The sequence below is a fragment of the Phoenix dactylifera genome, chromosome 2 (genome assembly GCF_051530095.1).
Source record: "Phoenix dactylifera cultivar Ajwa chromosome 2, Ajwa_hap1_PhDact_Kaust_v1.1, whole genome shotgun sequence".
NCBI lineage: Eukaryota > Viridiplantae > Streptophyta > Magnoliopsida > Arecales > Arecaceae > Phoenix > Phoenix dactylifera.
Window position 1 is genome coordinate 33,365,185 of NC_143191.1, and position 10,351 is coordinate 33,375,535.

Genomic DNA, 10,351 nt, shown 5'->3' on the forward strand with positions numbered 1-10,351 from the left:
TTCGCATGTGTAATCCAGTACAAATTCTGATCCAATTATACTCGATTCGGTTGTAGCATAGCCCTACATATAAAATAATTTATCACCAAGAATTAATGAATCAGAGGATCTGTTCGGCACAAAATTCAGCACGGCACGCGATTTGGCACCAGAAGGCTTCTGTTCGGCACAAAATTCAGCACGGCACGCGATTTGGCACCAGAAGGCTTCTGTTCGGCTGAACAGTGCCGAACAGAAGCCTTCTGTTCGGCAACCCTCAACCGAGCAGAAGCCTTCTGTTCGGCTGCACAGTGCCGAACAGAAGCCTTCTGTTCGGCACTGTGCAGCCGAACAGAAGGCTTCTGCTCGGTTGAGGGTTGCCGAACAGAAGGCTTCTGTTCGGCACTGTGCAGCCGAACAGAAGCCTTTTGTTCGGCAATCCAGTGCCGAACGGAGTACGAACCGTGAAAAAAAAAAATTTCGAAACAAGGTGGAACACGTACCTTTGCGGCCGATTCTTCGTCCCAAATCACTAGTTGCTTGTCCATGCTTCGAATGGGGCTTAAATCTCCTTCAAAGATCGCCTAAACGATGTAAATGGATCGAGGGGTTTAAGAGGGGTTTGAGGGGGGTTTTTTTTTCCTTTTCAAAACGAAACGGAGGAGGAGGAAGGGGGGGTGTATGAGAAAATTTCAAGGGCAATATGGTAATTACACTAAAGGTTAGTTTGGGTATTTTTTTTTGGTTTTTGGGGGGTGTCCTGAGCAATAGGGGGGGTGTATATAGAACTACCCCTCTCCGTCCTTCCCTCTTCTTCCTCTTGCGCCCACCGACCCATCGTCTTCTCCCTCCGTTGCCGCTGCAGCCTCGCCCTCTCCGTCGGTCCGTTACTCATCTTCCATGGCGTCTGCTTCGACCGTTAACCGATGGCTGAGGCCCGAAGTGAGCCTCCTCATCCTCCTATCCTTTCCTTTTTTCCCCCTCTTCTTTATTTCTCTTTTATTCTCTTTCCCTTTTTTTTTACTGTAGTCTGCTTGAGTTGTGGATCTGGATCCAAAACTCCATCGGCTGTCTTCATCTCTCCGCAGACTCTGATTTAAAATTTATTTTTTTTGTTTTTAATCCTTTGTGTAGGTGTATCCGCTGTTTGCAGCGGTAGGGGTAGCGGTGGGAATTTGTGGTTTCCAGCTGGTCCGCAACATTTGCATCAACCCTGAAGTCAGGCAAGTTATTGATTGATCTATTAATTTATCGACATTTGCTATCTAAAATAGCTTAAATTGGCAAATAAGATTGGTTCAAACTTGTGTGACTAGTTACAAATTGGTTTGAAATAAGGTTGGAAACATGATAGATCAAAAATCTGTCAACCCGAACTCGATGCATTTATTAAATAGGTCAAAAATTCAAATCCAAATCTGACCATTTTGTTGAACAGATAATTTAGCTTTATCTACAACAAGTTGAAATAAGCTAAACGGCTAAAGATTAAGCATTGCCACCTCTAATTTCACGAAGCACTAGAAATGATATTAATTAACCACCAAATATGTTTAGTTAACCAAGAACTTTGCTATTAAAAGATTTCAAGCTATCTCCTTGGTAATCGCCCCCTAGAAGGCCACAAATATTTTCCAAGCTTTGAAGCTATTAATACCCAGGGTTTTTTTGGTACAATTAATACCCAGGGTTTTTTTGGTACAAACCCAGGTTAGAATCAACGCCGTCCTCTTTGTCGATGCCAAGGCTAACATCTGTGCATGTTGGGTGTGTATTGAGATTTGGTGTGCCATTTTCTTGCCCTCCCGCTAGAATAGAATGCCGCCATCAACATAGAATTATTGTCAACATCGATTATATTAAAACTAAGAAACATAAATGCAACAACAACTAACAAAAAAAATCTGATAATCCAAATCTGATTTCTAGAAAAAAATTGAGCGAGATCCCAGAGGCAGGAGGGGGGGGGGGGGTATTGTTTAAGAATTAATCCATAGGAAAGTTCCCTACCAATTCATTTCATTTCAGCCATCAACGATTGCTCCACACTTCCCGGTAAGCTTGTTGGATCAAGTATAAATACACAGGTCGATATAAATCAATAATCCAATGAGTAATCCAAAAATAGGTTATGCATATGAAAACATAAATAAGCGTCATGCATCCATGGTTATTTCATATAGTCAACATATGCATTTTCTCAATGTGCTGGTTTATTCTAAATTCATTTTTAGTTTGGATACAAAACAACAATACATAAATAATCAACCAGTATTTGTATAAAAAACTATTAGGATTTGTCCATACCAGTATTTGTCACATATTGACCTAACCCATTTGCAGCCGTAGAAACAAGAACCAAATGCTCTCCCTAGCAAGGCTTCTAACAAAATTCAAAAATAGGCATGAAAATATCATCTACACGCAAGCAAAAAAACCTCGATGTAGGATGAGTTTAATTTCAGCTCCATCTATATCAATCCTATAAAGCCCTTATCTACCATTTAGGAATATTCTGGGCCATCCTTGGAGAGTGGATTCCGATCCCATAAGCAAACCAGGCCAAAAAAGTTGGTGGATGTTTGGCCTCTCTTTCTTTCTTTCTTGTTCACTCAGAAACCCTATTATCATCGCCAAAATTTTGACAGTTTGGTGGGCTGGCTGGGTTGGCCGAAAGGTGGGTAGCTAGATGAAGCTTGAAATTGGTTCTTTGGAGTGGAGGGGTGGCTAATAGTTGGAAATCATGGTCGAGTGAGATGGTGGTAGGGAGGAGAAGGGGAAGGGGGGGCTGCCGAAATGTTGCAGTCTTTAGTTGCATTTCTATAGAATTAAAATTTCAACACTAAAGGTAAAAGAAATCCAGGCTCTTAGAATTAAAATTGGTTCTTAGAGGATTGACACTCACCAGTGCCAACTGCCAACAATTGCATTGTATGTCCACAGAATGTTCGAGATGTTCATTAAGGTGTTGGGTGTTATTTCTTGAAACAGGCTTGGGATTCCATTGCCTCATGTAAATGCCCAGTGTATTGGATTGCAAGAGTTCTCTCGAGGAAGTTACTTGTTGGGGTCAGAACATGCGGACATGCATGTCTATTTATGAACTCTCAGAAATCAACACTACATTAACAAATTTCAAGAATTAAATCTGGATTTCAGGCATAAATTGAGTACAGCAAGAAAAGCACAAGAATCGAAGGCTTAGGATACCAACTCTGGAGTCATTAGTTAGTATTACTTTCATTTCCTTTCCATCTTGAGGTATAAGAGATGTCCTTAAAGTTGGGAACAGTACATGTCCTTTTTCTTTCCTGCAAGGGAACATGCAGTTTAATGTTGGTGATAAATAAATGTAACTTTATCACATTTTCATATCATTCAGCTTATCTTGGTTCTTATTCAGCCTGAGATGTGATGCATTTAGTAAAATTCATTTCTTATCGCATCCAGTCCCCGGTCGGTTATGAATTAGTCATCATTCATGCTTCGCTGGTTGACTTCTACAGGGTCAGTAAGGAAGGCAGGGCTGCAGGTGTGCTGGAAAACTATGCTGAGGGGGAGACGTATGCGGAACATGGTCTCAGGAAATTCCTTCGCACAAGAACCCCTGAGATCATGCCATCTATTAATAGGTTCTTTGCTGATCCAAAATAAAGTGTGTGGATCTGAGTTACCTGAATTTTCATGAACCTCCTCTTTCTATTCTGCATGCTTAATTGGTGAATGACTTTATTTGCCTAAATAAGATGTACCTCAAGGAGATTTATGATCGTCAATATGTCTGTTTGTTTATGTGGTTTCTTCAAGAAGGATTAATCTGCCACTCTTGCAACCTTCTGATTTTGCGAGTGTTCTATGAAGCTAGCAGCCATGATATCTTTTTTGCCTTCTAAAGCAAGTGTTTGTTCTGAGAAACCCCTGGATCATAATTCGCTTGACTTATGGAGCCTAGTTATGGTTCCTGACATACTTTCGAACTGACTGTAGATGAAAAACTCATCACATTTTACTATCCCGATAAATGAATTTCCTTGGTGTCTACAGAAACAGAGATACACTGGTTGGGCATTAAAACAAGGCCATAAGCAATGTTTCTGAAGAGCTCTTAAAAGTTAAGATCCAACATTTTAGATTTTGGGAAATTTTCACTGCTATAAGTCATTGATCTTTATTACACTAGCCTCAGTATTAACTGGACTTATAAATGATCTGAGATAACTTGGCATACTAGGCAATTGACAATGGCTTGTGTTTGCACCCGATCATTGACCTTGCTTAGCTATTTCTTGAATTCCAATCCATGGGTCAATTATTTCACCTAGGTAAGACGGGAATTTTACTCAGTCATGCAGAAAACTTTGAATTTGAAATCAAGCATTTTATAAATGTCACCGATTATTTGAAAAACCATTGCATTATATAGGGATTATCCAGCTATCAAAAATTTTACCACATTGGGTTTTAAAAAATTCTAAAATCAATGAATTCCATGAAAGCACTTTAGCTTTTCATAAAAGTCGTTTTGGAAAAATTGGCAAGCCATAAAACCTGAAAAATAAGTTCCACGACAAGCATATCTTCCCCGCAGAACTCATTTTCATAAGACCAGGCTTGATGATTATAAAAGTCGCAAACAAAAAGGCCCGTAGGGTTCCATATCCACATTGCTCAGTAAGTTCTTTTTTTGTTTGGAAAACAAAAAGACTTAAATAAGAATCACACCACAACAGAAAGAAACAAATAAAATGTGGATTCCTTTAGTGATAAACATTAGCAAGAGGCAATTCAGAGTACTGCAAGAGAAAGAAAGATAATATACCTATAGAGACTTTCCAACATTTATATAGCTGATGCTTCGATCATATGAGAACCAGAACTCATATACTGAAAAAGTCTGGTAGCTATTCAAGTGTAAGAATTAAGAAGTTTGATTAAGTTACAAGAGCAGACTGATATAATCCATAAGTAGAACCACCAAAAATGAACTGTAAATAAATTGTAGTGACAGCATTCTGGGTTCCTGTATCGAGAGAATACTAAGCAACCCAAAGCCATCGACCCACAGCTTGTATTCATGAAACAATAATCATTGTACAGGTTAATGGGTTATGTGAGCATGAACATAGCAGCAGGGGTCAGCATTGTTTTACAAATGTTGATTAATGACTGACTTGCATGGCTGTTGTAAGTTGCTGCTGCCTTGAGCTACTTCTACATACCATGACTTCCATGCCTCCATGTAATGTGCAAAAAGTTCACTCAGTGCTGCAAACGAAGCATGCGACAAATGGTCAGACCAATGCAATCCCAAGATTGAAAGTTTCTACTATTTCAGAATTGAGAACATTGCTATTACAACAAGAAATGATAAATGGTCCGAATAAGCAGATTATAGGTCTCACCCTCGCTCTATGTTGACACTCATATAAATGAATATCAAGAGCATTGTTTAACCATTCTGTTCTTTATAATTGCCATGAAAGGTTCATGCTGTGGTTTTCTTTTCATATTTAGGTTTTCTTCCTGTTAGCCCACAATAAAGGGAAGCCCTCGTAACTAATCTAAACAAGCAGACTGTTCGAAAAGCAAGTAAAGGGGGATTGTCCTTTTACAAAGAGGTGAAAACCTGATGCTCCGAAGAGATGGATAAATTGGGGGTTTTCTGTTTCATCATAGGAACTCCCGGAAAAAAATTCAAGCCATGAGTCAGTTCAGTTTCTGACCAATCAGCACTAAACAATAGCTGTTAACCCTCCAAGGAAAAGAGGAAAGCGTCAAATGAATCAGACTTATTCTTTCACCTTAAGAAGCACTACTAACAATTGCATTCGCACTAACATCTTTCAACTAAACAATAAAGGAACTAAATCTCATTGAGTTAGTGGGTGTGGATGAGATTATAAACACAAAAGTAAAGGTAAAATATATTCAAAAGGATAGAATCATGAGTGCAGTTTATTAAATAAATAACATAATACTCATGAATAAACTTCTGACAAGTTGCAAGGGGTTAAAGCCCAGCGCACATAGACTACGTGTAACTAGGAGAAAAGTTATTGACACCAGAATCAGAGTACTTTCAAGAATAGCATAACACTGAAAGAGGTTTTATTGAAGACAGCTCGTCAATATCAGCCTATATGTATCTGTGATGACAGCACTCCGATCTCTTTAAATTTTTTTGCCATGAAAAATCCTAAGATTAGGTTTTTGTTTGGAGAAAAGCTCTGTGGGCCACGAAGAATTTGAGAATGACTGCAACAATCAATACCCACTTAAGACATGAAGATGATTGAATTACAGGGGAAAAAAGGTTGCAAACATCAAGAACATGAAAACAGATATGCAAATGTGTGCATTTGCACTCTATTTCATAGGTGTTAACAAGAAAACTGGACCAACTAAGAAAATTTTTCTAAAGTTCCTGGAACCAAGTACAGTTAGGAGAATGTAAATTTATAAGCACCAGAAGAGTGCTAAGTTCAGCTCCAAAGTGGAGAGCTTAAAGGAACTGACACGATTAGGACCCATCAGGACACAAAAATTGTTGCATAGAACAATTGAATTGAGATGAAGAATACAGAGAAATAACAGCAGTTTCATTTCATTATGTAACCAATCCAATAAGCACAAACATCATAAATAAAAGAAAAATTCCCAGACTTTTCCCCAGGAAGAACAAGCAAGATATAAACTTCTAATAAGGAAACAATATTATTTATAGAGAGTAAGCACATGTAATCGGAAAACTGTAACAGAACAAGATTGACAATTCAGAGTGAACAAGACAAGGGAGCAAAGTCAACTTAAATCATCGAGGAATTATTGAGCAAACCTTGGTTGTGATATTGTGGTCTGAAGGAAGAGGCCAGGCTCTCCCAGTCCTGAACTTTGTTCCCACCTTTCTCCTCAACTTCACCAATTCTTTTAGTCACTCCAGCTGGCCGGAAAGGCCCAAAAACATAACCGCCCTTGGAACTCTGTAATTGCTTCTGTGCTGTCAGATTGCATTCCTTCAAATCATCACTTCTCAAGCATGCTTTACTGGGCTTCTTATCAACCGGGGGATTCAACTTGCTCCTCTTAAGGTCCACATTGGTAATGTCATTTCCGAAAGCTCTCTTGTTCCACTGCTTTGTACCTTGGGGTACAGCAACTGTGACACCATTATCTGCCTTTGGTTTCCCCTTAGTTCCCAACCATCGGAATGCTGGCTTCCTTGTATCCAATTGCTGTGTCTGAACCCAATTTAACAAAGGGAAAGATATGTAAGAATTATATTTTATTTTACCTGATCTTACTTAGTGTAGCTGTTTATAGTACCTTTTCGATGAGATTCATGGAAGAAAGAACATTTGCGATGTCATACAGACGCCGGACTTTAGCTGCATTGTTATCTTAAGATGAGACGATCAGTCACCGAAGTTAGAAGAGTTGGAAATTAAAAGAGAAATAAACAGTTAAAGCCAGAACAGAAAGGTTTAGTACTTCTCATCTGAGATGAGTCGTGGCCATCACCAAGCAGCAGCCTTGCAGCTTCGTCAAGCGAGACTGTGTCTGCCTGTTAAAAGGATGGGTTGTTAGTCAATTACTGAGATTAAAGATCAATAAGGCACAAAGGCATTCCAAGAGTTCTATAAATATGTGGAATAGAGGCGGTGGTAGGCTTACATCTGTGGTAAGGAAGAGCTTGACAAAATTCTGGGTTAGCAGGCCCAGCGATTTCTCCCTTCTATTGTCTGTGACTGGCATTCACATCAGATCCGAAGCAGAATAAGATTGTCAGATCTCAGAGACAATCCAAGGACACGGTCTTTATAAAATCATATATTAAATAAAAGGATCGAAGTACTATAAGGAATCATACCAGATCTCGCCTTGCAAGCAAGGTTGCACGAAGACGGAGCAGCACCAACAGCAGCTGGGCTCACTTTGTAGTCACCAAAATTTCCATTATGATCTTCTTCATCCTCCAAAACCTTCCTTTCCCCAAGGAAAAGAGAATAAATAGAAATAAATCGATGAGAATCGTGAGGATCACCAAAAGCCAATCTAAATTTGTTGATGTCATGGACTACCAACAAAAGAAAAGAATAGCTGACCTACTTTTACACATTGGCCATCTGTGCCAGACATTTCCTTTAATGCCTCCTCCTAATACAGATCAAGAAAAAAAAACTCCAATTTTTGGGCACAGTTCAAGAATTTGGCACCAGCTTGAATAATCTAAAAGAATGGGAAGATTATAGGGGCATAGACGAGCAAACCTTGAGGTCATCCAAGGCCTTCGGGATCCCTGAAAACCCTATCCAAGAATACCGATTCTTGGCCTTCCTCGCAAGAACCTAATCAGATCAAAAGCAATTCTTTTACTAAATTCCAACCAGAAAACCAAAAATATAGGATCAACATGTCTTCTTGTTTCAAAGAAAACAAGAAGGAAATCCAGATCTCACCCCCACACTCTCCAATACATTGACGATATCATAGATCCGCCTCCTCTCAACGCCCAGCCGTCTTGCCGCATCATCCAGACCCACCGACTCCACATCATCCCGATCATACAAGCTCACGAAACTACAAGAATCCACCCAGGAAAATTCAGGAAAAATGTTTAAAAAATCAAAAAAGAAGCAGAATCATGGGAAAGACTTTTCAAGGAAAGACTACTTGGAGCACAAGAGGCCCAATGATTTCTGCTTCCTGCTGTAGGTGTGATGCCTGCATCCCGACTCCAAGAAGGGTGAAGGAAGGGAAGCCATCCCTGCTTTCCTTTTTCTTCTTGAGAAGAAGGAAGAAAGAGAGAAGGATCAAAAAGATTTGAGATCAGGAAGAAGAGAGGAATAGGACCCGATCTGAGGCTTCGATCTATAAATCAAGGAGGAGGGGGAGGGAATAACGACCGTTAAAATGCTAGGGCTTTGGCGGGTTGGGCGATTTGGAATTTTTTCAAAACAATTGCTCTCCGCTCCGAGTTCGGGCGCTCGGCTCGCTGGGTTGGGGGGCCCGCAGGGGGACGCGGGGATTCAAATTTTCCGCTTCCCGGCGCGCCAACAAATTTTTCGGACTATAATAACCCTGTTCTTTCCGGAAATTACGACGGATGATTATTTTGTTGCCAAGGATGAGGTGATGGGCTTAGGGGTTCAATGGTCACTTCAGAAATTGGAAACGGCGAGCCTTTCAAGGGAATCTGTGGGGAATTGCCGCGGCACGTGATTGGCTCCAAGCCGTTGGTTGCCCGCGCTATTTTTTTTCCCTCAAACGATATTTAATCTAGTCCGTCCGATCAGGTGGATGACTCAAGGGTAAAGCTCCATTTAATTCTGGGGATCAGTAGTAGATATCCTACGATGAATAAATATAGTAGGGATTTACATCCGCACAGAGAGAGAGATTTACTAACGAGTATTGTTATATATTATTGATCAATTCACCAGTCTCACGTAGCAATCAAAAACTGGTGCAGTATAGAAGAAGAGGTCGACATCAGGCAAGATTCTCATAGGATTTATTCAATCAACTACTATATAAAACAAGCGCACGTGATAATAAGAATGTCGACCTTCCTCATAGGGAGATACGAAGGGTGACATGAAACACTATATATTAGCTTGCAACTTTCCTATATTGCTGAGGAACGAGAAATATCTCACATCAAGTTGGGTTCAACATATCATTCGCGTCGGGTAAGATATGGATCGGGTTGAAAACATGATAGATCAAAAATTTGTTAACCCAAATTCGATATATTCAAAAAATGAGACTTTTTTGAAGGTAGCCATGTGTAGGCCTTTTCCGAATGGGTCTTCGTAAGTTTCTATGGCATAGACTCCCTCTGGATTGGAAATTTGTCTTCACTCAGAGCTGTGCATCCTATCTGTCTGCCATATCTTTCCCCAAGATCCGTTCCTATTAAATAGGTCGAAAATTTATCCAAATCTAATCATTTTGTTAAACAGATAATTTAGCTTGATCTACAACAAGTTGAAATAAGCTAAACGGTTAAAAGTTAAGCATTGCCATCTCTAATTTTACGAAGCACTAGAAATGATATTAGTTAACCACCAAATATGTTTAGTCAACCAAGAACTTTGCTATTAAAAAATTTCAAGCTATGCCCTTGGTAATTGCCCCCTAGAAGGCCACAAATATTTTCTAAGCTTTGAAGCTATTAATGCCTACAGTTTTTTTGGTATGGACAACGTATGCATTTTGTCAATGTGGTGGTTTATTCTAAATTCATTTTTAGTTTGGATACAAAACAACAATACATAAATAATCAACCAATATTTGTATAAAAAGCTATTAGCATTTGTCTATAGCAATTAGAAACCCCTTAACACCGCAAAATATAAACAACTTGATAGAT

At 39.5% G+C, this 10,351-nt stretch overlaps 2 protein-coding genes across 3 annotated transcripts; one reads left to right on the plus strand and one right to left on the minus strand.

Moving 5' to 3' along the window:
- The first annotated feature begins 767 nt into the window (after window positions 1–767).
- LOC148714704 (uncharacterized) lies at window positions 768–3,771 on the plus strand. The gene is made up of 3 exons (XM_088716002.2): window positions 768–921; window positions 1,114–1,202; window positions 3,486–3,771. The coding sequence occupies exons 1-3, from the start codon at window positions 880–882 to the stop codon at window positions 3,631–3,633; spliced, it is 279 nt and encodes a 92-aa protein (XP_088572128.2). The 5' UTR covers window positions 768–879; the 3' UTR covers window positions 3,634–3,771.
- A 1,088-nt stretch (window positions 3,772–4,859) lies between these two features.
- LOC148714705 (E2F transcription factor-like E2FE) lies at window positions 4,860–8,911 on the minus strand. 2 transcript variants are annotated; one of them, XM_088716001.2, is made up of 10 exons: window positions 8,650–8,911; window positions 8,436–8,556; window positions 8,247–8,324; window positions 8,086–8,133; window positions 7,847–7,958; window positions 7,651–7,724; window positions 7,468–7,540; window positions 7,303–7,364; window positions 6,815–7,217; window positions 4,860–5,244 (listed from the first exon to the last, which is right to left on the minus strand). In XM_088716001.2, exons 1-10 carry the CDS (start codon window positions 8,739–8,741, stop codon window positions 5,126–5,128), a joined length of 1,182 nt encoding a protein of 393 aa, XP_088572127.1. In that variant the 5' UTR covers window positions 8,742–8,911; the 3' UTR covers window positions 4,860–5,125. The 2 variants fall into 2 exon arrangements, with proteins under 2 accessions (XP_088572127.1, XP_088572126.1); XM_088716000.2 differs by having other exon boundaries at window positions 7,303–7,376; window positions 8,650–8,906.
- Window positions 8,912–10,351: the final 1,440 nt, after the last annotated feature.

Coding starts and splice junctions, on each gene's coding strand:
- LOC148714704 (XM_088716002.2), top strand. CDS start 880: ATGGCGTCTGCTTCGACCGTTAACCGATGGCTGAGGCCCGAA. Junction 922..1,113: donor ACCGATGGCTGAGGCCCGAA/GTGAGCCTCCTC, acceptor TCCTTTGTGTAG/GTGTATCCGCTGTTTGCAGC. Junction 1,203..3,485: donor TGCATCAACCCTGAAGTCAG/GCAAGTTATTGA, acceptor TGACTTCTACAG/GGTCAGTAAGGAAGGCAGGG.
- LOC148714705 (XM_088716000.2), bottom strand. CDS start 8,741: ATGGCTTCCCTTCCTTCACCCTTCTTGGAGTCGGGATGCAGGCATCAC. Junction 7,959..8,085: donor CAGATGGCCAATGTGTAAAA/GTAGGTCAGCTA, acceptor GGGGAAAGGAAG/GTTTTGGAGGATGAAGAAGA. Junction 7,218..7,302: donor CCATGAATCTCATCGAAAAG/GTACTATAAACA, acceptor AATTGGGTTCAG/ACACAGCAATTGGATACAAG.